The following is a 26,697-nucleotide window of genomic DNA, read 5'->3' on the forward strand; positions in this document are numbered from 1 at the left end:
CATCAGATGTTCACTTTCTGAGATCCACCCCTAGTTCTCATTCATGGTTTGATGAAAGACATTCTTTAGCGCCACTTCGCTTTGAGATGGATGTGGGAGGGACTGAGCAGGCCCGAGGCATCACCACCATTTCCTTTTGCACATCAGGAACCTGAGACCTCTAAAGGCGCATGTATTTCCTAGTGGTCCTTGAGCCAATCTTGACTGTCCCATCACCACACGCTGCCATACTCTGAGATGCACAGAGAGGGCATCACACTCTTGGGCTGGGGGCTGAGGTGCTGGTAATCCCTCATGGTTGATGTACAGAGGCAGATGATTTAAGGTTTTCACTTAAGTTGATGTCAGTCTGCCAAGGGTCCACTGCAAAGAATCAGCATATGGCGCAAGTCAGTAAGCTTTGCTACTAAGTAAGTAAGCTGTTGTCTATCTACTAAGCCACCAAGAAATGAATGCTAAGCAGTTTTGTTCACTTAAACTAAATACACATTATTGGCTAAGATAACCCAAAATGGTGTTTTATGAACAACTTTCTATTTAAAATGCTGGCTACAGATAACTAGAAAATAAATTCATACATTACCCAGCAGCCTGAAGTTCCGGACCTGCTGGATCTCATTCACACAGAGATATTGGCTAAAGGGGCCTAGAATAGAGAGGACAGCGGCAGCCAGAATACTTTAACAATTCTGCTCAAGTGCCTGGAGAGCTGCATTATGGACCTGCCTCTCCCCGCTGAGCCTGAACTTCTGCTTCTCACCCCTCTGTCTTCGTCTTTCCCACAGCATAGACGGACATCGGAAACTTCCATCTCACCCCCTGGATCCAGCATTGGGTCGCCGAATCGAGTCATCTGTGTATGTATTGCTTCTTAGCATTGGCGGAGAGTTGTTCACCCCTGACCTGGCACATGAAAGTGTCTTTAAGGTCATTTGGGCCATGCCCACCCTGTTCTGGGTGGCATACCAGATCTTGAGGATACCGAGGGACATGGGGAGGGCCTGGGCCTTGTTCTCTTATAAGCCAAGAGCCACGGGGACGGTTTAGAGGTCAAGAAGCATGAGAACATGTAATGGCGAACGAAACCTTCCTGCATTCTAAAATCAATTCCAGCTGCCTCCTTTCCCAGCTGTCTTAACTGAGACAAGACAGCAGCTACAGGGTTTGAACTGAGACCAGGCAAGACAACAGTGAGGGGGTCAGGGAAAGGTAGGATAATGTTGGAATTTAAGGAGTGGTCTGTGATAAAGAGGCAGGAAGGAGAATATGCAACCAAAAAGGATGTACAAAGGTAAAGGAGACCTTTCTAAACTTGTGAGAAGGCTAAAAACAAAACAGACCCTTACAGCTGTCCAGGCTCCCAACTTCAGAGCCATCCACATACAGGCAGAAGAGATGAGAGTTAGGCTAGATGCCCTCAGGGGTCCCAGGTTACATAATGTATGTATTCATTCTGTGTATACTGAGCTTCTACTCTGGGCTAAATACCGTGCTCTGTGTTGAGGAGATGATGGTGGACAGATCTGGTACCCTCATGACAGTGGACTTACCATGAATAATCAGCTGTAACTATGACAAGTAGCAGAAGGAAAAGTCACTGCACAGCCTTACAATACTACCAACGAAGGAAGAAGCCTGACCACCCAGAGCCAGTAGAGAGAGGGCAGCCCAGAGGAAGAACTACTGAATAACAGAAGGGATGAAATGACAGAAGGAAGCCAAGGGAGGCGGGTGGCAGAGCCAGGGAGCTATGAGAGAAGCAATATGTCTGACCACAGGCAAAGGAGCCAAGCCCAAGAATGTAGGGGTGTTGGACAACGAAGAACCCAGCCCCAAGGAGAAGAGGCCACGCCTAGTCCTCAAAGCTGCCAGGCCCAGGTGGCCTTTGACACCATGGAAAGATTATTCAGACTCTCATCCAGTTTCTTCTTTGACCCTGGATAATGTCCATCCGTGGTACTATTTCCTGTCCTTTCTTCCCCTGGACAAGTAAAAATAAGAGTTATTGCTGGAACTTCAATATTGGTCAACACCACCATGTGGCTGTCTCAGAAAACAAGTTACTTTTTTTTCTTTCTTTTCTGTGGGGCTGGGATTAACTTCGCGCCAGACACCTGTCGAGGCAGCAAGCTACAGAGCTACATCCCCAGGACAAGTTACTACCATCACAGGCTGTAGTCATTACAGATTCCCATCCAGAACATGAGAGATACTAGGCCCCTGACTTGCAGAGTGGCACCAGTCACAGAGGAATCAATAGACTTAGTTTGGGGACCTATACTGTAAGAAAGTTATTGGCAAGCATAAGCTAGTCCCCAGAAGAGAGTTATCGGGGTGGCTGCAACTAGAGCTGCCATCCTGTTGTGGGGTTGGCAGTAGTCAGCATCCAGGAATGGAGTTCAAACTGCAGTCTGTGACATCAGTTATAGGATGTTTGCGCCTGCGTCCACATCTAGAAGATAATATCAATTCTTCCTTCAGAGCGGTAGGGTGGCCTTCGGAGGAGATCATCCTGGTAAAGCCTGGGGCTTCACAAACAACGTTGTTCAGCAGATGGCCTCTGGGAGCATGGCTGTTCTGACATCTACAGCTTTTCCCTTCATGGCTAATGGTCATTCTTAGAAACTGGAGAAGCTTGAGTGCCTTGCTTCTGTTTCCTCTCTCTTTCCCCCCTTTTCCCTCTTATCTTTCTTCTTCTCTCCTGTTCCTTTCCCTCTCCCCCAGGCTAAAGTGGATAATGAGATCCTTAATTACAAAGACCTGGCAGCTCTCCCCAAGGTTAAGTCCATCTACGAGGTGCAACGCCCTGACCTCATTTCCTGCGAGCCCCATTCCAGATACACCTCCGACGAGATGCTGGAGAGATGCGGTTACGGAGAGGTATCGCGTCCTGCCCTCTCTGGGACTCTTGAAAGAGACAAGGTCCTGCTGGAGTCCCCAACCCACTTCATTATAGACAGCTTGTCCACCGCAGTACTGGCCCCTAGTCCTTTCTAAGCTGGAATTTCTAGCCAAGTTTTAAAAACCAAGAGCTCTCATCCAAAATTCCGGCTTTATCTAAAGCATTAAACGTGTGTGTCCATCATCTAGAGGTGAGTGGCAGCATGCCCAGTGGACAGCACTAGGCTCTTCATCCTTCCAGTCCTCACCACACCCTACCGAGCCTAGAACTATTCACCACTTGCGTTGCTGCTCTTCTTACGGTGGAGAAATCTTGCTGGTACTCAAGCCCATGTCTTTGATACCATACCAGGCTCAAAAGGCAGCGGAGTTCCTAAACCCTGGTTAGGCCTGTTCTCTCCGTAGTAAACTTTACTTAAAACCTCGTGCTCAGAACGAGATGCACATTTATGAAAATGCAGCGTCAGGTAGGTTTAGAAACCATTCAGTGGCTACTTGAAAAGGGAGAATTCTCTGGAGAAGGCAGGATGGCTATCACAGAATAGGTCCTGACCAGTCATGTTCCAAGAGAGTTCTCACCCCATACGAGGCCCTTGAACTGTAACAGTGGGCCCCAGGATCCCGGCCTGAGGCGCAGGCTTCCAGATTCCTGTTTCAACTCCACCACTCACTGGTTTGGATTCTTGGGCAGCAACAGCACGACCAACAGGGGTTGCGTTCTGTCTGGTTGAAGAGTCCAGTCCTGAGAGTCTCTGAGGTCTGGCTCCCAAAATGGGCCCAGAAAAGAGGATCAAGTATTTGTAGACTCTACTTCTGAAACGAGAGACCAGGGCCCTTGGGCCAGAGCCGAGTCCCAGATGGTTTTGGTTCACTCACAGAGAGTCATTCAGAAATACAAATTAGCTGTTGGCATGTAAATGTTAGATTTCACATAAGAATCTACATCTCTTACTTGTCTTAGACATTAAGGATCTGGTCAATGTTGGGTAGGTGTTCCAACATGACTCTGGTCAGAGCTGACAGGAACAGCCTGGCTCAGCAGGCTGAGGCTCCAGTTTGCTCGGCTGCTCCCCCCCATGCCGGCCTCCCAGTTTCTAGCAGTGACCTGGTCCTTGCTTGGCCCTAAATTTGGATGCTGTTCCCCTGGGCTTTGTCTTCATGAACCACAAAGGAGATGTGGGCCAGGAGAGAGACAGAGGGAGAGATGAGAAAATAGCTCTGAGCTCCTAAGACCAGCCATTTCCTGAGACCCCTAGCCTGGCCCTGAGCCCTCATAGTCACAATATTTCCTACCACTTTCCAGCGGTTCTGATATTCTAGAATCTTGGTGAAATGTTGTCTGGATAGGGTCCCCTCCAGATGGGCAGCTGCAGGCCCCCTTCTTACCACAGTTTAACTATCTTACACTGTAACCATGTTCTCTCCCTTCCTCTTGCCTGCCTCTCTCTCCCTTTGCTTCCTCCATGGCTGCCTTCAAATTCTTCGCTTCTAAAGTCACTGGGAACATTATCTCCTTACTCCCAGGTAATTAATTAATCTGATATATATATGAAAAGTGGTTCTTTTATGATGACCAAAAGGGGCTTCCTGGTCACAACTCCCCAACTCCCCTGCACCACAGGACCTAATCCCAACCCAAAATGTTACCCCCCAACCAAACAATGGCATGAAGGATGGTAGCAGACTTGTGTGGGCCTCTAGAATCCCTAGTCAAACTCCAGGAACTGCCTGTGTGGGTTCTACAAGGGCTGTGAATGGTGAATGAGGCCTAAGAATTTGCTCCCATCCTCCTCGGGTTGTGTGTGTGACTCAAGCCTTAATCCCTAGACTGTCAGACTCCATAGCACCTGATTGGGAAAATAAATAAATAAATAAATAAATAAACAAACAAACAAACTATAAGGCTTGTACCATGGGCCTTGCTCATAGTCCTGCCTCCTCCCCCAGGACATCTATGAGAACCTGGACCTCCGGCAGAGACGGGCCTCCAGCCCTGGATACATCGATTCCCCCACCTACAGTCGGCAAGGCATGTCTCCTACCTTCTCCCGCTCACCTCATCATTACTACCGCTCAGGTAAAGCAAGAGAAGCCCTGAAGAGAGATAAAGAGTCGGGACAGTGTGATCACTTAGTGTCTGTGGGCTGCAGGGACAACAGACACTTTCCAAAACCTATAGCCACTCAGGTGACTGACTAGTGGGCCTGACTGAGTCCCTGAGATGGGGGTCTGTGACCCTGAGAAGCAGCAGGAATGTGGGTTGAGAACTGCCAAGAGAGGGCGTGTCAGGCAGCCTAGGGGCTGTGGTTAGAGGAAGAGTCAGTCCTCTATCTCATCCTTCCGCCTGCGCATCCACAGGGAGAAACACAGAGCATCTAGGCCGGAGTCTGGTCCTCACCTGCGGGCCCCAGCCCCACTCAGCCAGTTAATGTACAAGTCACCCTGCAGTCGGGGGAGGAACAAGCGTTTGGCTGGAGAAATGGGGAAACAGAGGGAGGAGCCTAAGCGGGGCGGGGCGGAAGGATATTAAGCAAGGAGCTATCTTCTTGGCAGAATCAGACTTGGGGGGGGAGGCAAATGAGGGGAAAGGTCAAGCTTGTCTCAGCCGACACGGTGCATGAAGGCAAAGCTGCTTCCACTCGAGCTGAGCACACTGGGGCACCCAGCCCGACCCACCCCTGCCACCGCCACCATCACCACCGCCGCTGCCACCTCGCTGCTTCCTTCAGTGCTACCCTGTCTAATGCCTGTTTTCTCTCTGCTTCTGTTCTCTCCGGGGATCACTGCCTGCATGCTCCAGGGCCTGAGAGTGGCCGGAGCTCCCCATACCATAGCCAATTAGATGTGAGGTCCTCCACTCCAACCTCTTACCAGGCTCCCAAGCATTTCCACATCCCAGGTAGGCGCTGCCGGCTCACCATTCCCAGCATGAGTGCATGCTCCCTGGGGGTGCCAGATGCCTGAGCCATTTGCTTGGTGCTACACAGGCACTGAGGAGAAGTCTGTTCCAAGTATTGGGCCTTTATATCACCGATGGACAGAGTAAAGGCAAACTGGTGAAGGGCGCTTGCCTTGGATATTTTGGCTTGAACCCAGACCCCACTTTTTGTAAGCTGGTGGCCTGGGGCCTATCCCCTGGCTTCTCGGGGTAGGCAGGTAATATTCTGGACCCTGAGGCTGCAGTTGGGCTTGCTCCAGCCCAGATCTCACCTTCAGAGTGAGTACAGTTAAATGTGTGGAGACAGCCATCCGCCCAGTTAGTTGGGGTGTTAGTGTGATACTCACAGTGGATGTGTGGATAGCGATTGTGAATGAGTTAAAAAAAAAAAAAAAGTAAAAGTGAATGAAAGGGTAGTAGAAGGTGGTAATAGCTGCTATCAACAGACAAGAAAAAAGCCAGAGCAATGTGGAGGAACAGCTAGAGTAAGGGAGGCTGTGTTGGTGAGGTGGGCAGGAAAAGACTTCTTGAAGGAGGAAGGGGCATCAAAGTTTGAGCTGTGACAGTCCCACAGCCAAGCAGTGGGGGCAGCAGAAATAAAGTCAGCATACCCAGCGGAGGTGAGAGGAAGCCAGAGGCTGCATGGCCTGGTGGGAAATCCCAACGGGGATGTTCACGTTTGCTTTCTATTGCTGGGATAAAAAAGCCATGACCAAAAGCAAGTAGGGAGAGGAAAGGGTTTATTTCACTTGCAGGTTATAGTCAGTCATTGGTGAAAACCAAGGCAGGATCTCAAGGTAGAAACCTAGAGGTGGGAACTGAGGCAGAGACTGTGAAGGAGCGCTGCTTACCAGCCTGCTCCCGAGTTCACCTGGCTTACCTTAGTTATATATGCATACATGCATACATACATGCAAACATACATACATACATACATACATACAAACATACATGCATGCATACATACATGCATGCATGCATACATACATACAAACATACAAACATACATGCATGCATACATACATGCATGCATGCATACGTACATACATACATACGTACGTACATAACACAGTATCACTTGCCCTGTGATTGATTGCATTGCAATGCAATGCAATGGATTGGGTCCTCCAACATCAATCATTAATCAAGAAAAGGCCCCCACATGGAGTCAGCAGAAAATGCTGTCTTGCATCCAACTGACAAAAAACAAAACAAACAAACAAACAAACAAAAAACCCAAACTAACCAGCTAGACCATTTTCCAGCTGTGCAACCCCCGCCCCTTGATTGTTGATCCTATTTCTGTTCCCTACACCACTCCCGGTGGCTCCAGAGGGGCCCAGCATGTCTCTGAGGGAGGCTAATATAGACAAGGTTGAAACTCTGCAGCTTCCAGAGGACTTTTGCATGGAGTGAGTCGAGGCATGGCCGGCTAGGGGCAGAAGCTACAAACACACAGCCATCACCAGGCCTGCTTAGCACTGCCTATCTCTCGCCTGCCCATCCTTTAGCCCACCTCCCCTTCCTTGAGACCATCTGTATGCATCTGCCCTCTCCTGCTTTACCTGGAACCTGTCGGGGTGCGAGCAAAGAAAGAGAGTAGGAGGCCCCCCAGGGGGAAGATGGTGGCCCCTTGGACAAAGTTGCTGACTGGTTCTCTCTTCTCAGATCAACTGACCAAGTGCTGTCTCCTCCCCTGTCTCTCTCTCTCCTCCTCCCCACTGTCCCTTCCTGGTCTCTGGCAGCTGGAGAAAGTAACATCTACCGAAAACCCCCGATCTACAAACGGCATGGTATGGTCAGAGGCAGAGAGAGCTTGGCCAACCGAGGGGGGGTGGCGGTGATAACCAACAATGCAGGTGGTTCCCAGGAACGAGACGATGCAAGGCCACACCGTCGTCCTTCTTGCTACCCCTCCCCCAGCCCCCAATCACTCAGGGTGACTTTGGCTGTCAATTTCAAATGAGAAAAAAAAAAAAAAAAGATTCCCTGAAAATCTTTTTTTCTTACCACCTCCCGAACCTTGGCTGCTCTTTGCTGCTCTGAATACCATGATCAGAGCGATCCTGGACAATGCCTGAACCCCTGTGAGAGCTGCAGTCAGAATGCACTCAGAAGGCGGGCGATCCAAACCGCTCATCAGTATTGTGTGAGATGCGCAGGTCCCTGAACTGAGTCCGAGGCCTCTGCTTTAAGGTTTTTCTCCTGCTTTTCTGAGTGCGGGGGAAAGTTCATAGATGAGAAAGGAGCCGGAAATCATTTTCTCCTTTCACATTTCGTTTCCCTGGTGCTGGAGATCAAACCTGGGGGGCCTTGTGCATGCTAATAAGAACCCTCCTTCCCTGGCCCCTCATGAATTCATTAACTAGGTGTTTTCTGTTTTTGTTTTTGTTTTGTTGTTGTTGTTCAACATCCATTCCTTAGAATCTAATTTTAAAAGGGCAGATTCACCAGCTTCCTCCACGACCCAGACCCCCTTAAAATTAGAAACGCTGAGTTCGCAGCCTAGAAATCTTCTCTTGGCTGCTTTACCCATGATTTCTACCTACACTCCAGTACCAACATCATCCATGCTGGGGCCTCTGTTCCTTAATACAAAGCAGGTGACTAGGCATGCCTTTCCCTCTGACGCGGCATACGGCAGCTGCTGCCAGGGCTGCTGCCTGCCCTCAGTTGCTCACTGTTCTGGTTAGACAGCGAAGCAAAGCACAGGCTTGGATTCGAGCTTGCAGATGGCAGAAGTAACCCTGTACTGTGGACCCGGCTGATCAGATGGTGGAACAGGCGGGACGAGTACTGGCTCTGGACACTGAAGACCTGAATTTGTTTTAGGGTTGCGGGTGGGAATCTCTATGAGTTCGAAGCCAGCCTGGTCTACAGAACAAGCTCCAGGACAGTCAAGGCTACACAGAGAAACCCTGCCTTGAAGAGAGAGCGAGAGAGAAAGAGAGAGAGAGACAGAGACAGAGACAGAGACAGAGAGACATGCCTTAAGCCCACTGTACAGTCCCAGGCTGGCCTTGAACTCCTGGTTGTTCTCCACAAGCCTCTTTGACTGTTGGGATTACAGATCGGCACCACCATGTCCAGCTAAGATCCTGCATTTAAACAGACGTCTTCAGTTTTCAGAGCTGGTGGAGCGGGGCCCCACAGTGAGCTGTTAGCCCATGCTATTTGTGTAAGTGGCCAGGGGAAAAAAGCTACTGCCCCACACAAAGATAGTTTGCCTTTACAGACAGAAAAGGCCCCCATGTTTCTTAGGGCTCAGTAGGTTTTCCTACTGAGGGTTCCCGAGAAGGTTCCAGGAGATAGCACCAAAGCAGTCTCAGGGCGAGCCCAGGGTACAGTCCAGTGGCTGCATCTCAGGGAAAGGCAAATGCCATCAGCCGAAAGAAATCATCTAGGACTTGAGTCAAGGGAGCAAGGGAACGATGCAGATGCAGAGTCCTGGGCTGAACGAAAGCCCCTCCCTGCCCCCCCAACCCTAACCCACCCCCACCCACCCCCACCCCTGCTCTCCCCCATGCCAGGACCTGCTGCTCTGGTCCTTGGAACAACAGACCTTGTCCCTATCAGCCTCCCTGTAACTCTCCCTTGGAGGGTTGGCAAGCCATGCTGACTTCTCCTGCCCTGCTCTCTGCCCTGTCAGCCTGTCACCAGCCTAGGCCCCTATAAAGTCGCTGTCCTTTAAACATGTGTGTCTGCAGCAGTAAGTATTTTGGTCACCTCTGTTGTAGGATTACTTCCGATGGAAGCAGGAAGTCAGGTAGAACCTAAGCTAACCCACAATCCTAATACTTAACTGTGAGGAAACCCAGGCAGGGAAGGCGGTGATTTTTACTCAGGATTGAGCTCAAATCAGGCTCAGAGAGCTGGAACCAGATCTCTGTGTTCTCACTCCCTGTTCAGGGCCCCTTCCTTCAAGACACCCAGACTCCTCCAACAGGACATGGAGACAGCCGACTTAACTCAGCAAGCACTTGGCCCTGTCTAGCAATTCCTTCCTCAATGTGCTTCAAAGTCATGACAAAGCAGCCTTCAAAGATGCCAGGAAGGAAAGGGCTAGATTCACCCAGAAACTTCAGGGGCTTTGTTTTGTTTTGTTCTGTTTTGTTTTGTTCTGTTTTGTGAGGCTATGGTTTTAACATATACCATTCCAATCCATGGAATGTGCTGGAAGAAGCCCAAGTCTAGTTAATCCTATTAACAAGCCAGCTGGGTGGTCTTGATGAAGCCCTTTCCCTTCTCTTCCCTCAAATGTAAAATGGGAGGGGGGAGGCAGTCCTCACCCAGGGCTTCTCCAGCTCCTGTTTCATGGCCCAGACTCTCCCACCAGAGACTTCTAACCTTAAGTAGCCTTGTCTCCCGGAGCTGGGGCATGACAGAGACAGAGTGCATGTTCAGCATGTTGGGAGCTGAGATACTCTGTCTTCTTAAAGTGCTGTCCTTGGGTCCTTCGCAGGTGATTTGTCTACAGCAACCAAGAGCAAAACGAGTGAAGACATCAGCCAGGCCTCCAAGTATAGTCCAGCCTACTCGCCAGACCCCTACTATGCTTCAGAGTCCGAGTACTGGACCTACCATGGGTCCCCCAAAGGTAGTATTACCATAGAGCCAAAGGGCAGAGTCCCCTACCATCTGTATCAGTGACAGTCACCCACTCCTTCACACAATCATGTCACTGAGAATGCTAGGAGAAGATATAGCTGAGATTCTTGCTGCTTCCACAACAGGTATTAGATGCCAGCCCCAGATCCTAGGGGTATAGAGGGGAGCAAAATGCCAGGTTCCTGCTCTTGAGAAGGAGACCTAGGGTCTAAAGATGGAAGGTATAAATCCTCTAAATACCATGACACTCCACCACACAGCCCGAGCTGTTCCTTTCTATCATGCAGAGGAGTTTCCACCAATATCTACTTTGATTCAACACTGGGCTTTACCAGTTGAATCTTCTTTCTCAACAAACCTTAACAGAAGCTCGGGGGTGACCTCATTACCTTCTAAGAAACCTCAGTTCAGCGAAAGAGTATGACATGGAAGCAACCATAAGCAAATGAGACACTGCAACAGCAGCAGCGAGGAGCCCACCAGAAACTGGAGGGTGGAGGGAGGGAGCCAGAGAGCGGAGCAGACAGCACTGTGCTGCTGCCGGAGTTAATCTCCCTGTCCTTTGACAGTGCCCCGAGCCAGAAGGTTCTCCTCTGGAGGAGAGGAAGAGGATTTTGACCGCAGTATGCACAAGGTAAGCCAACTCTGTCATGGAAGAAAATACTTGGCTTCTTATTTTCATTTGCAAGTGACAGAAACCAAATTCAAACTCACCCTAGAAGAAATGCATAGTTAGTTGTACCTAACTGAAGAGTCTGATAGCAAGATTAGCTTCAGTTAGGACTACACTCCAGCTGCTCAAAAAAAGAAAGAACTCTTGGGAGATCAAAAATCTCTCTTGATTTGTGGTGTTCGCCTCTGCATTGGCTTCATGTTCAAGATGGCGGTTTGCATGTGTGGGAAGGAGATACCGGTAGCCTTCAGGGCTGGCTGGAATGCAAAGTGGCCTAACCACTGGAGAAAGCAGATTAACAGTTCCTAAAAAGTTAAACATAAAGATCACTGTAGGACCCATGCAGCAGTCCTATTTAGATAGATAGATAGATAGATAGATAGATAGATAGATAGATAGATAGATAGATAGATAGGGATGGATGGATAGATAGATAGATAGATAGATAGATAGATAGATAGATAGATAGACAGAATAAAGATGGATGGATAGATAGATAGATGGAAGATGGATGGAGGGATAGAGATAGAAGATGGATAGATAGATAGATAGATAGATAGATAGATAGATAGATGGAAGATGGATGGAGGGATAGATAGAGAGCTAGAAGATGGATGGATAGATGGATGTATGTATGGATGGATGAATGGGTGGATGGATAGATAGATAGATAGATAGATAGAATGAAGAAAGATGGATAGATAGATAGAAGATGGATGGAGGGATAGAGATAGAAGATGGATGGATAGATAGATAGATAGATAGAAGGTGGATGGATAGATAGATGGATGTATGGATGGATGGATAGATAGAATGAAGATGGATGATGGATGGATGGATGGATAAATAGATAAATAGATGGAAGATGGATGGAGGGATAGAGATAGAAGATGGATGGATAGATAGATAGATAGATAGATAGATAGATGGAAGATGGATGGAGGGATAGATAGAGAGATAGAATATGGATGGATGGATGGATGGATGGATGGATGGAGAGAGAGAAGATGGATGGATGGTTAGATAGATAAATAGATAAAAGATGGATGGATAGATAGATGGATGGGTGGGTAGATGGATGGGTGGGTAAATAGATAGATATTAAAACAAGCATCCAAGCAAATATATGTTCATATCAGTGCCTATCACAATAGCCCAAGGCAAGAAACCCAAATATCCGCCAGTTCCCAAACGGATGCACACAGTGTGGTATAGCCATGCAGTCCACTATTAATCAGTCATTAAAAGGAAAGGGAGGACAAAAGAAAATTCTCAGCTGGCCAAGTCTATCATGAGGACCTGAGTTCAGATCCCCAGCACCCATGTAAAAACCATGCATAGCCGTGCACATTTATAACCCCAGTACTAGTGACAGAGGGGACAGAAACAGGTGGGCTCCTGGAGTTCTCTGGCCATCCACTCGAGCTGATTCAGTGAATTTCAGTGAAAGATCCTGTCTCAAGAAATAAAGGTAAATAAGGCAGAAAGTGACTGGGAAAGAAACCCAATGTTCACTTCTAACGTCTACACATGCATGTGTGCACGCACATATACAAGCATCCATGTGAACATGTGTACACATACACAGATGAAGGGCAGATAGTCGCCTCCATATGAATGAGCCTTGAAAAACGTAAGAGAAATAAGGCCTGAAATCCCACGTAGGTTTGTTTGAATGCTACGGAGGTGGATTTTACAAAGTGTTACAAATTTGCTAAACATCAAATTTGATATCGTTCACACTGGGTTCAAACAGCTACTGTCTGAAAAGTGTGCTGCTAAAAATGATGTCTGTGCTGCCTTTCTCACTGTCACTCCTCAGACAAGACAGCATAAGAACTGTCTCCTGGTGTCTTTCTTTGTGCTAGTAAGTTTGTAAGAGGTGACCCAAGCTCCAGTGTGCAGGAAGAGATGCTTAGGCTGTGTACAAATTCCATACCACCACTGTCTGTCGGCGCCAACCTAAGTGTCTGAGGGTCTACATAGCCCTGGAGTTGGGGAAATCCTAAAGCAAATGCCCTGTGGCTACTGAGCGACGGCTGGGTTTCAGAATCATTCATTTTTAGAATATATGACTTTTCATTTCAAGTAAAATAGGGAGATGGGGGCCCATCACTGAACCAGTGACTGTAGGCAGGACAATATGATCCTGTCACCGGTTAGACCTTGTGGGGGACCCACTCAGTCAGAGCTTCACTCAGCCCTCGGGACTACTTGGGAAACAGAGATTAACTCACAGAGAAAATCATGACCACTGCAAGGAGGGAGCATTTGGGAAGGGTCAGCAGAAGCTCCTGCCAGGTCCAGTGACTCAGTCGTGCCTGATCCTGCCCCATTGCCATCCCCTCTGACTTCATGCCCCTCACCCCCAGCTCCAGAGTGGGATTGGCCGGCTGATTCTGAAGGAAGAGATGAAGGCTCGGTCAAGCTCCTATGCAGATCCTTGGACCCCTCCCCGGAGCTCCACCAGCAGTCGGGAGGCCCTGCACACCACTGGCTATGAGATGTCCTTCAACGGCTGTAAGCCCTGCTCTGTCCTGGCTCTCTCTGCTGCTGGCTTTGTGACAGCCCCCTGTGAGACACAGAAGCCCAAGACCACTGAATTCATAGAAATGGGTCTCTCTGTTGGGCCTCTTGCTGGAATTATGTTGGAACATAGCCAGCACCCAGTTTGATCTTTTGAACTAATGAAGGGATGAGGCTAGCCCTGAAGGTAGCTACAGACTCTCTTCACTTTCTTGATTCTCTGGTCATCCTTTGGGGCTTCTCCTGGGTGCAGACCACAGACTGGGGCATCAAATGAAACCGTGTTCTACTAAGTAGTCACAGTAGTCTCTTGGCAGAGAAATCTGGAGCCTTGACTTCTAATTGAGTTCATTATATATAAAGAACTGCCATCTGAGTGGCTTAAAGATACAGGGCCTCTGTTCTGAGGTGCTGAGCCTCCCATCACTTAGAAGTAAGCAAGTTGTGACTTTGTTTCAAGTGTCCCAACTTGTAACTCTCACAGAGTTCCTTACTGCTGTTCCTGGAGAGGCATGCCTGCTCCATCTGTTCGCCTTCTTCTCTCACCCCTGTGGAGCTCAGTCCTGCTAGGAAGTTGTATGCTGGTTATAGTCCTGTGCTCCAGGCCTTGCAGGCATCACTATTGATCCTTACAATCTACATAGTGTAGAAAAGTTATCATCACTCATTTCACAGATGAGAGAAGTAACTTTAGGCCACTTGCCCATGGCCAGAAAACCAGTAAGTGACTAAGCTAGGGGTCAGACCTAAGTTGGAAGGAACCTAAGACCATGAAGTTGCCCCTTACCTTGCTAACCCTTGTTTAACCATAGGCGAGATGGAAGACGGAGACGGGTGGTGATAAGGCCAGTGTTATGTATGCTTTAGGGACTGTGCTAAATATCTTTAAGATTTAACATGATCACACATAAGCACACACATGCACACACACACACAAGGGCAGGTGCTCATGAAGAGCAGAGGCATTGGATCTTGGATCTGGAATTCCTTGTGAGGACCCCAGTGTGGGTGCTGGGAACTGAACCTGGGTCCTCTACAATAGCAGCACAGGCTCTTAACCACTAAGCCATCTCTCTCACCACTGTGCTAAGAATCTTTCTGTATTATGTCATGCTGTCATGGTTACTATTGCTGTGATGAAACACTGTGACCAAAAGCAAGTTGGGGAGGAAAGAGTTTATTTGGCTTACACAGCCACAGCATAGTTCATCACTGAAGGAAGTCAGGACAGATACTCAAGCAGGGCAGGAACTTGGAGGCAGGAGCTGATGCAGAGGCCATGGAGAGGTGTGGCTTCCTGGCTTGCTCCTCATAGCTTTCTTATAGACCCAGGACCACCAACCCAGGGATGACACCACTCACAGTGAGCTGGACCCTCCCCTATCAATCATTAATAAGAAACGGCCTTACAGCAGAGGGTCTCAACCTTCTTAATGTTTGACCCTATAATACAGTTCCTCATGTTATGGTGACCCCAACCATAAAATTATTTTTGTTGATACTTCATAACTGTAATTTTGCTACTGTGATGAATCGTGATGATATGCAGGATATCTGATATATGACCTCTATGAAAGGGTTATTCTATTTCCCCAAAGGGGTCTCAACCGACAGACTGAGAATCACCGCCCTATAGGCTTGTCTATAGCCCAGTCTTAAAGGGGCATTTTCTCAATTGAGGCTCCCTCCTCTCAGATGACTCTAGCTTATGTCAAGTTGACATAAAACTAGCCAGCACATACACATTCTTCACAATATCCCTACAACAGAGACACTGTCACTCCTACTTCACAAACAATAAAACTGAAGGGTGATCGAGCAATGTGTCTGACATTAGAATATACTTAGAGGCTGAACTTATGAGACTGTTTCCCTGTCTAGCCACTTGGGGAACTGTTTTCCATCTCTGGCTCTGGGTCTCTTCAGGACACCAAGGCACCTGTTGACTAGGGATGTAACTTAGTGGAAAGGAATGTAGCTAGCATGTATGTGTGAGGCCCTGTCTTCCATCACCAGCACAATGCATATACCTGTATAAATTCATACATACATACATACATACATATATACATACATACATACATACATATCCCAGCTACATCTATGCAACAGATATCCCAGAGCATGTGTTCCCCTGCCAGGTACTAAGAATGCGGAGGGAGAGGGAAGATGTATTTATATTTGACAGAAAGAAACTGACTAATTGGAAATGATACTGATTGAGGCCCCACCTTCCCATCAGCCAGAGTCTTTGAGTATGAAGCCATGTTTCTTTGTAAGCGATAAACATTTCCACTGAGCCAGTTTATACCATGCGCACTGACCTGAGTTTTCTCTCTTGCAGCCTCTCGTTCACACTACCTGGCTGACAGTGGTATGTTCTGCCTGCCCAACCACAGGCCCCCATGTCTTGTAAGGACAGAGCTAGCGTGGCCGCAGCTGCCCATGGCTTTGATTGACAGATGCTAGTATAAGTTAGCCAGCCCATCTGACAGTCTGTCTGCTGTCAGATTGTGGGTCTCCAGCTGAGGTTCCCCCAAAGAGAAGGAAGAGTCCACATCTCTCATGCCCACCGGGGAGCCTGCCTGCCTGGTTTCGAGCTTAACTCCAGTTCCAAGGCCTGTGGCCAAAACATGGGCATCTATCCTAAGAGGACAGATGTGTATAAGTCAATGCCAGAGTGTGTGCGTAGGTGCTTCTGGGGGGCCTGGAAGTCTGCTGGAGCAGGGTTCCCCAAGACAGCCTGGAAAATGTCAGGAGAACTTGGCATCCCCTGGATCCCACCCACCCCACTTCCCACTAGGGTGAGGGTAATACTGGCCAGGTGACCCCAGGGAGAGTGACCTTGGTTCATCCATCCTGACAGGTGTTCTGCCTCTTTTTCAGATCCCCTCATCTCCAAATCTGCCTCACTGCCTGCCTACAGGAGAAATGGGCTACATAGGGTAAGGAGGCTTGTGCTGGGAGCCCCTCTCCCAGATACTAACTCTCTAACCCTAGTGATGCCCTGGGTAGGACTGAGGAGAGGTCTTAGAGTGGAGCTGGTGTTGATAAAAGTGGTAATAATTTCCCCTCCCCGTTGGGTCGTCCAGTAGAATAGAAGCCCAGGATGAAGCTACAAAAGAACTGTGTGTCATCGCTGGTTTTACCAGCACCAGCCGCCTTCACACCTCAGGCAAGGCAGGCACTGATGTGGAACCCAGTGGGAACCATGACGGCAAAGACGGAAGGAAGGTGCAAGCCCAGGTTCTCACACCCAATGAGTGGCCAAGCCGGGGTTCAAACCTCCTACACCCTTGAGCAGCTCATAAAGCCTCCATGTGATCAGTGACCTAGTTCAGTGGCTGGAAAGGGAGGGGAAATGTTACTGTGAGCCTCAACACGTGATGGGGACAGGGACAGTGTGACAAGCACTGTGTCATAAGCACCTACTAAGTGCCAGGCACTGCTCCAGGTTCTGAGGATCCTACAGTAAATGAAGTCGCTTTTCCTGTGACAGTCGCTGTCCTTGTTAGAAGATGGACAGTAAGTAAGGAAATGGAACAGTCAGGTGACCAGAAGTGCCAAGATGGAAAAGAGCCAAAGGGGTGGAAAGGTGAGGAGACAAGAGTAAATTTAAACGGAGGCCTGAGCGTAGTAGGAGGGCTCAGGGTCTGAAGACCTGCCGAGAGGCACGTGCCTATGTCTCTGTTCCAGAAGAGAGCCACAGTCCCAAGTCACATGGCCAGAATGCAAAGTGTGAGGGCGTGAAGCCAGCTGGGGATGTCGTTAGAAGCTGTACACCCCAGGAAGGAACTTCAGGGGTGCTCACAGATACGCCCTGTGGGGTCCTTCTGTCTCTTGTGTAGAGTAGGTCCTGCAAGCTAAGCCATAGATCTATGAGGCGACCATCTTGAAATAGGACACAGGAGAAGGCAGGGCACTACTGGAGAGAATGCTTGGTGTTTATGATCCTGGCCTGTGGAGAAGCCTGTCTTCAGTGCCCTCCAGCACACACTCATCCATTCAGCACACTTATGAAAAGCCTCTCTCACTGCCGAGTTCTGCTCTGAGTGCTTAGAATCTATAAAGGATCAAAGCAACGATCCCTGTCCAGAACATGGAGAGATGGCTCAGTGGTTAAGAACACCGGCCGCTCTTGCAAAGAACCTGGGTTTGGTTCCCAATACCTACACTGTGGCTCTCAACTGTCTATAACTGCAATTCCAGGGGATCCAGGGACCCCTTCTAGCCTCCACAGCCACAAGGTGTGCACGCGCACACACACACATATGCACACACACATATGCACACACACACACACACACACGGCACACACACGCACATACATACATATAGACTAAACACATATACACGCTTTTTCCCTTAATATTCTATCTCTTCAGAGTTTACTAGGTTGTGAGCCTAGCCTTTAATGGCTGAACCATCTCTCCAGCCTCAGAGAGTTGATTCTTGTGGGAGAAGACAAAGTATTAATATTAACAATGGGAAATAAATCCAGGTACATACAAAGTTGGAAGACAGTGTTATGAGAAAAGTAAAAAGTCCATTTGATCTGGTTAAAGGTTTAGGCGTTTATGGAAGGGGTGACTCACAGTCGCCATCAGGGCTCTCTGTCGAGAGACATTCCACTGAATAAGTGGATCCGTACTGGTTGTCTACTGCATCCTGGGACTAAATTGCAAGAACACAGTGAGTTACATTTCCCTGAGCTGATACTGATGCTACAGAAAGTGTCCCCTGCCTTGGCCCTGCTCCACATTCTGGGGGTGGGCAACTGCTTCTGGGAAGCAGAGGTGAGCTTCTCAAGCCAGCCTGGCTCTCTTCCCCTACAGACACCCAGCGCAGACCTCTTCCACTACGACAGCATGAACGCAGTCAACTGGGGCATGCGAGGTGAGCACTGTTGGCTGGGGTCACAGGGGCAGGCCCTCCTGAGACTTCCCAGAGTCTCCGGATGGCGTGCTCACGACTGGTGCTTGACCTGCGAACCACTGCTGCCGGTTCTGTAGCAGGGATGAGGGATGGGCTCCGTCCAACCCCTCCTCCCCCGACTTCCCACTTCCACTCTCTCCTTTCCCTACCCTTCCCACATCCTCTCTCATCCTGGACCTTGGGTGTTTTCCAGGCCATCTGTCCAACCCAGGCTCTCAGAGAATCTGAGAGTGCTGACTGCCCTGTCCTGCAGAGCTAAAGCTTCCAGTCCGACATGGGAGAGGGAAACAGGCAGAGCCAAGTGTACATCATTCCCAGAAAATTCTCCATGAGATCCATGCTCTCTGCCAGGACAGATCTCATGCCAGCCTCCAATGGCAGCTTGGAGCAGACCCTGGTTTGGGGGATCATATCACAGATTCCAAGGACCCCTAAATGAGGGAGATCATTTCCCCAGGGTCCATTGTCTCAGAATCTTTTTCTTCCTATCGTACGTAGTTCAAAAGCTGCTTTCCTCATAAAGCCATCTGAGGAGCAACCAGCCCCCACCTCATGGTCACCCCACCCTCCACAGTGAACTCAGGAAGACGGGGATTCTCATAGCTTAGAGCAGTCACCGTGGAAACCAGCCTCCCTGAGACACTGAGGCAGAGGCCAGTGTAGTGACTTATAGCCCCGAGGTGGGCCCTAGTTGGTACATGTCTCTTTTCTCTTTGCAGAGTACAAGGTAAAGAACACATAGACCCTGGGGGGTCTCCAGGATTCGGGGAAGCCCTGCCTTTGGGAACATCAAGAGGATGGCAGCACCATCTATGCAGGGACGAAGCATAGATGGCGGACCTCTCAGGATTAACATGGTCTCTCCTTGGCCCACTGTCCTTGAGTCCTCCCTTGGTCTCCTCTAACCCATTTCCTGTCCCTAAGGATTCTGGGACACCACAGGTGCCAACTGGGCAGCTTAACACTTACCAGTTCTTAGGCACTTTAATGTCAAATGTCACCACCAAACTTCACTCTGGGGACCAGGCCAACCCAAGGAGGGCAGACCCAGCCCTTCATTCTGACTAAATATCTGGCCTCAGTAAATAGAAGGAGTCCAGGCACAAACAGCAGCTGGAAAAGACAAACTCACCCCCCCCCACTCCCCGTCAACCAAGCTAGATATACCCCCCTTTCTCCTTAGATCTATCCATATGAGCTGCTGCTGGTGACCACAAGAGGAAGAAACCGACTGCCGAAGGATGTGGACCGGACTCGCTTAGAGGTATGTCCAAGCACGTCTGACTTTCTGACATTGCAACATAACCTTGTCGTCTATAAAGTTCACACTCAAGAACCTCTTTTATTTATTGTTTTACTCACAAGAAAATCTCCTGATGGTTTAAGTTTACAGTTTTGTATTAGGCTGAATGAATTACATGCATTAGGTTGTAGGAATGGTGGCCTTCGTAACCATTTTAGGGTACATGTTGGACATGCCTGGCACTGTACAATCCTTAGGAAGACCTTTATTACTGAAGAGATCTCATAATTGCCAGAGTTGACCCAGCTCGGGACAGAATGAGTAAATTAAGTACCTGTCGAAGCTTGATGCAAAATCAGACTTGAGTTAAGCTTCCACGGCCCGACTACTGGAGCCGTTCCCACTTCAGCCTGGTTGGTGTCTGTGGTGCACCGCTGCTGTGTCTCTCATCTGGGGCTGACATTCAGAACAGCAGTTTGGTTTGTTCCCTCATACTCGGGGCTGTACTAAAGCAGGGTCCTGGGATGGATTTGAGGAGGGCGGCAGACAGCTCTGCTTAGAGGGCAAATGCACGAATAAGTCCCAAGTTACAAATCTCCATTCTGCTTCTGCTGTCACCAGGCAGTCGCTTCAGCCAAGGGATAACTGGCTGAAGCTGGTCCGTGATGAGTATGTCCCACCAGGGCTTCCTCAAGCAGCCAAGAGAAGTAGATGAGGGTACACAGCGAGCCCTGAACAGAGTGAGCAGTGAGCCATGGGTTCAGAGCTAGCTAGATGTTAGTGTGCCGCTATTCTAAACAACGTCACTAAGTCCCGCCTGGGTGGCACGGACTTGCAGGAAGAGGTGGGTGGGGGTTGGATGGACATGGGGAGAAGCATCCGTGAGCAGTGGAGACAGTATAGATGAAAGTGAAAAGGGCCCCTGGGCGTGGCACTGGGCAGTATCTTTAATTAGCATAGAGTATTCACCCCAGGCTACCTCTGATGCAGAACATGTGTTGTCCTGTCCCTTGATGTGTCCTTCCTGCCTTCCCATGTCTTTAACTCTCGTTAAATGCCCTTCCCATCCTGCAGCTGTCTCGCTTCTTAGGGTCCCACTCTAGAGATCACAGTTTCCAAATCCTTCTCAAGTCCTCCCCTGGGATGGGTCACGTGCCCGGTCCCCCAGCCTCCCCTTGCCTACATTTAAGAGCAGTTCAAGTACCTCTCACTCCTGTTTCTCTCATGTCCTTTGCCTAACCCTGAGCTTTCTATGGGGAAGACTCTCTGTCCTGCACCATTGGTCCCGCTTAGGAGAGATATCAGAACAGTGGTAGACTTGTATGCCGCAAGGACATGGGAACCAGCCTTGCTCTGATGCTGAGGAATTCGCCCAGGGGTGGAGGCAGATGGGAGGGTTGCAAGTGGGACACGGAGCTCTGTAAATGTCCCCAGCTCTAGTGTGCTGGGTTAGTGGCCCAAGAACCTTGGGTGACTTTTTCCCATCTTAACAAAAAGCTTCAGGTGTCTGCTGGTGCTGAAGAGGACAGCTCCCAGCCATTCCAAAAGATCCAGCTTGAATGCATATTGGTACTAGGACTGTCCTATTTTTTTTTCCCAGAAGGGAAAACTGAGGCTTGGAAGGATTGTTCATTTGCCCAAGGCCATACAACCATGTCTACCTAGCTAAAGACCATGCTAAAGGATTAGCTCACAGTGGTAGTAAGCCAACAAACTGGCTGTGTGGCTGTGTGCATATTTCTTACTGGGTGTCCTTCAGTGCCCAATTAGAGATATCAAAGGCTCAGAGTCCAGGAAGCTCGCAGCCAAAAGAGAGGCCATATGTTTCCTTTTAAAATAAACTTTATTATAAAAAAAACTCACACAGAAATTGATTGCACCAAGTGTATACATCTCAAAGGGTTTCTGTACAGTTAGAATAGCCATTCTAAAGCTCCATGCCGGGCTTCGCACTTTGAATTGGGTTTACTTCTTTCTTTAGACTTGATTTTAAATTACACTTTCGAATATTCTCAGACCTCTAGAAATGCTGCGTGAATGGTAAAATGAAAACCCACCAACCTTTCACCTAAATCTATCAATTCCTAATATTTTGCTGTGTTTTAAATGTCATACACTTCTAAAGGCTTTTGACATGAACCTTCAAGATTGCCAGAGAACAGAGAGGAAGGAAAAATAAAAGGAGGGAGAGGAACCCTGCTGTGAAATACAGAACAATGTCTGATCATATGACAAATTCGTTTCCATTCATGAGGGAAAAGAAAGGAAACTCCAGTAGGGAGAGAGATAACAGCAGTGATTTCTTTCACTCTTCTGTTGCAGACTGCTAGGTCATTTGTAAACTATTAAGATGAGGCAATACACCCTGAATCCTTGGGTGTGCCTCTTTCTCTCCCAAAGGGGTGTTGAGTAGCATTAACCATGCATACACACATACCATGTCCAGATACCTGGGGCACAGATGCATACAGGTGAGGTCAACCAGGGATGTATACACACATACCATATCCAGATACCTGGGGCACAGATGCATACAGGTCAGGTCAACCAGGGTACACAAATAGTAAAGTTAACACCCACCTGAGACGGAGACAACGGAAGCTTCTACAACAAGAGTACCACCCAGGAGAAGCTTCATCTATGCCTCCATCCCCTCTACACACACCACACAACCTCCTTGGCCCGACCCTGGGCCAGATGCAGGGCTCCCAGAGTGAAGGTGCAGGGACTGCTGCTGTCCCCACACCAGCATCCTCACGCTGCCTGTGTTCCCTCCCCATCACCCAGCGCCACCTGTCCCAGGAGGAGTTCTACCAGGTCTTCGGCATGACCATCTCCGAGTTCGAGAGGTTAGCCCTCTGGAAGAGGAACGAACTGAAGAAGCAAGCCCGGCTGTTCTAGGCGGAGGCTGTATACATATAGATGCATTTATATAAAGATGTATGTAAATCTCTATCCTGACACGCCGTCTAATCCTCTTGTATAATGGGACACAACACGCTGCCTGCTGTGAGACTTGCTTTTCTGTACTGTCGGGCGAGCCCACACCACCGAGGTATTTTTATGCTCCTTACTTCTCTTTTCTACGTGCTGTGGAATCTGGGAAGGGATCTGAAGGGACTCCATCCTTTTTCTGGGGATCTTTTTTATACTGAAACATCTGACCCACCTTGAGTCCACCCCACCCCCAAGGTCTGACTCTCCTTTTAAAAGGTGCCTGGAGGAGCCTCTACTTCCCATTTCAGGACCTTTCCCCAGTCTCCAGGGCTGACGCTGGCCACGAAGTCTTCACACACTGTGGTCACAGATGGGCCCTCCGGTGGAAAGTCCACGGTGATCCACCCAAATCTGTGGGCACCTATGAGGCCTCGTAAAGACTTCTCTCCACACATCCAAATAGGAGCTCAGAGCTTTATGGGGTGATGCGGTTAGATATGAGGTCCTCAAACCCATTGCTTACATCAGTACAGAGTGGATAGACCCTGGCCTCTCCTCAGCCCAGCACCCCTCCTCCTCCCACCCCTGGCCCTAAGCACTCCCCTGTGCAAATCTAGAATTCTTGGTAGGAAATCAAAAGGCACTCCCCCTTTACCACCCACGACTGGCTCCTTTCCCCACCTCAGCGGTCCCAGCACCTCCCAACCCTTCCCCCTTTCTAGGAGAGGCCACCGTGGCAGCCTGTACTCTTCAGCCTTATTACAATCTATGTGCCTGATGATCTACACACCACAGGGCTAATGTTTCCACCATAGCTCCAGCGAGCATCCAGACACTCACCTCCCTGTGCAGGGAGAATAGGCCACACCCCAAAGAAAAATCTCGGCCTACACCACTGGTCCCTAGAGGGCAAGACATTCATATCAGACCCCCACCCATCACCCCCTGGTAATGCTGCCACATTAGCTGGGTCTCGCAGGGGAAGTTTTCAGAAGCGTGGCTGTTGAGTGGATTCCAGAATGAGGCCTTGACCTACACTGCTTGTGTTCTGCCCCGTGGCCTCGGGGGACTGACTCTCCTGATTTCTGGGACAGATGAGGACAGAGCCTTCTCACACCCCCACTTCAATTCTGAGTCATTGATTTGGTGGCAGCTCTTTCCTCTTGGAGATGCCTGTGTCACAGTACTTGGGGGGATTCCCAGAGGACAGACAGAGACAATGACAATGCTGGAGAAGCCGGTGATGTGACGTGGCAAGTGTAGCTAGTAATATGATGTGGTGAGTGTAGAGGTGTTCCCAATCACCTGCTGATGCTAAATACTGAGCACTGAGTGGGGGAGGGGAGGGGAACCGGGACGACTCACAGAAGGCCCGAGTTTCTGGGGCATGCTTAGTAATGGGAAACCTGGTAAGACGTGCGCCAGATGTAACAGATGCAAGGCAGAAAGTGACGGACGGAGGCCCGAGAAAGTGTGTGTGACGTTGCTGAAGGTGTGTGCAGCTGGTGCAGACCAAGGAGGCTTCTGGAAGAAGGTTGCATGCGAGCAGAATCAGGAAGGCTGTGAGGAATCTGCAAATCGGAAGGGCGAGAGGGTGGAGGGACTGGAAGGGACGTTTAATGTACTCTCATTTAAGATGTCACCTCCCTGCAACTTCTCTTTTCGGCCAGTGTTTTTCAACTTTCCTGACCCATTAGAAATGTCCCCGGCCAGATGCGATCATTGAAACTGCCTCGTTGTCACTGGTTAGAACTTTTGGGATTGAAGGGCTTTTGTTATTGTTCTTGGATGTTTTTGTTTCCCATAAAAGCACATCATCTCAACCCAAACCCTTGTCCTCCTCTTATTTCTTGTGTGTGTGTGGTGGGGGAGGGGAGGGAGGGAGTAGCTGGTACGGGAAAGGCTGACCATGCACAAAAGTAACTAAAGACTAGGACTGGGCACAGCTCTCTCACTAAAGGCGGTAAGGCACAAAGACCTTAGTTCAGTGGTTCTCGGTCTTCCTAACGCTGCGACCCTTTAATTCCACTCCTCATATTGCTCCCCAACCATCGGTTATCTTTGCTGCTCCTTCATGACTGTAATTTTGCTACTGTTTATTAACATTACAAACTGTACTGTAAGTATCTGATATGCAGGATATCTGATATGTTGACCCCGTGAAAGGGTCATTCAATGACCTGCCCTCAAAGGGGTCACAACCCATAGATTGAGAACCACTGCCTTAATTCAATCCCTAGACCTTACAGAAAAAAAATCTAGGAGTGGCGTAGCAGTGCATTCTTGCAATCTCAGTACTGGGAAGGTTGGGGGAGAGGTGGATACCTGTGACTCCTGTGCTAGGCAGCCTAGCCTAACTGGCAAGCCCCAAGTTCTAGTGAAAGACTCTACATCTCAAAAAACAAAGTAGGCAGCATCTGAGGAACAGCACCCAAGGTTGTCCTCTGACCTCCACACGTACTTGTATGAGTACACATGTGTGTGCACGGGCATGCATGCACACATGCACACACACACACAGTAGACACACACTATCCAGTTTGCTCTTCACAGAACACATGGTACTTGTGATAATAGAGGGTGTTCTGATCTCAAATAAAACTCTCCGATCAAAAATAGTATTAAATACCATCAGTGTGCTAAATTCTAACGTCCTATGCAGAGGACTTTAGACATGTCATCTCAATTAGGCTTCTTAGCAACCCCACAGGTACCCATGATTAACATCCCCATCTCACAGATGGAACAACTTTGAAAAATATATATTACTTCCAGTAGGACCAGGGGTCACCTCAGCTAGTCTAACTAGAAAGACCAGCTTCCCGTTCTTAGCAGGTAAGTCTCTTTACTTGCAAGTCTAAACTGCCTTATTAAAAGTGGCTTGAGCTAAGAGCAGCCAGGAGCCCATGATGTAACGTGTCCGAACTCAGCAGCTCAGCCATGCCATCCAGAGTCAGGTTCTTTGAGCCCCTTCAACTCCGTCATCCTTTACATGCTGGCCCTCATCCTCTGCCAGTGTTGCCCCCTTAGTTATAAGAAGCTGCTGGATCCCCAGCATCGTCTCTCACAGGCATTTAGAAAAGACAGGAAGAAAACATCTCGTTTAACAAGGAAAACTTTCGCAGGGCAGTGGTGGCGCACACCTTTAATCCCAGCACTTAGGAGGCAGAGGCAGGCGGATTTCTGAGTTCAAGGCCAGCCTGGTCTACAGAGTGAGTTCCAGGACAGCCAGGGCTACACAGAGAAACCCTGTCTTGGGGGGAAAAAAAAAACAAAAAACAAACAAACAAACAAAAAAAAAAAAACAAGGAAAACTTTCCCAGAGACCCCAATCTGCCTCTGTTCAGGCTGGTTGGAACTACGAAGTGCTTCCTCATGCTTACCACAGGGGAGACAAGGACACTTAAGTTTGGCATTTTTAGCCACCACAGCAAGGGGCAGACCAAAATTTAGGAACCAGGAGGGAGGGTAGGCAAAGTCACAAACTGGGGAAACAGACTCTGGAGACCAGCATGGAGGTGCAGATCTACTGTATTGCACAGCAGCGAGTGTTTTTTATACAGCATTTGGACCAATGGGGAATAGACGGGAGCTCTGGAGCAGCCAACCATCTTATTGGCACTATGGGGAGGTGCCAGGCTGCCAGCCCCTGAGGGGACTTCTGTAAAGATGGGGGAAGCAGCCACCGCCCTATTTCCGGCTATTCTGAGGTTCCGCTAGTTTCCTAGGATCCTCTATTCTGTGTCACAGGGTATGCTATGGGATGCAGACACTCATACTGTTAGAGCAGTGAAGCCTCCCTCACCTGATGTCCTCAGGCCCCACCCAGGGGCTGTCCACATACTCACTGACTAGGAAGGCAGAAGAAGGGATAGCAATGACCTACAAATGAGTGTTGTAGTCTTCAACATGTCGTCATTAAAAATACTCACGCCT

General features: G+C 49.0%; 1 protein-coding gene across 1 annotated transcript in view; it reads left to right on the forward strand.

The window, feature by feature from the left end:
- The window catches only part of Ablim3 (actin binding LIM protein family member 3), a 119,157-nt gene extending 96,380 nt beyond the window's left edge, over nucleotides 1–22,777 (forward strand). Inside the window, exons 10-23 of the mRNA XM_052155822.1 lie at nucleotides 786–857; nucleotides 2,725–2,880; nucleotides 4,396–4,425; nucleotides 4,849–4,978; nucleotides 7,585–7,632; nucleotides 10,302–10,436; nucleotides 11,017–11,081; nucleotides 13,493–13,640; nucleotides 15,991–16,020; nucleotides 16,533–16,591; nucleotides 18,482–18,542; nucleotides 19,301–19,308; nucleotides 19,765–19,845; nucleotides 22,612–22,777. Of these exons, the coding sequence (XP_052011782.1) occupies nucleotides 786–857; nucleotides 2,725–2,880; nucleotides 4,396–4,425; nucleotides 4,849–4,978; nucleotides 7,585–7,632; nucleotides 10,302–10,436; nucleotides 11,017–11,081; nucleotides 13,493–13,640; nucleotides 15,991–16,020; nucleotides 16,533–16,591; nucleotides 18,482–18,542; nucleotides 19,301–19,308; nucleotides 19,765–19,845; nucleotides 22,612–22,725 (1,137 nt within the window). The 3' untranslated portion in view covers nucleotides 22,726–22,777. The remainder of the gene's footprint in view (nucleotides 1–785; nucleotides 858–2,724; nucleotides 2,881–4,395; nucleotides 4,426–4,848; nucleotides 4,979–7,584; nucleotides 7,633–10,301; nucleotides 10,437–11,016; nucleotides 11,082–13,492; nucleotides 13,641–15,990; nucleotides 16,021–16,532; nucleotides 16,592–18,481; nucleotides 18,543–19,300; nucleotides 19,309–19,764; nucleotides 19,846–22,611) is intronic.
- The last annotated feature ends 3,920 nt before the right edge of the window (nucleotides 22,778–26,697 follow it).

This window comes from Apodemus sylvaticus, chromosome 13, assembly GCF_947179515.1.
Source record: "Apodemus sylvaticus chromosome 13, mApoSyl1.1, whole genome shotgun sequence".
In the NCBI taxonomy this organism is placed as follows: Eukaryota; Metazoa; Chordata; class Mammalia; order Rodentia; family Muridae; genus Apodemus; species Apodemus sylvaticus.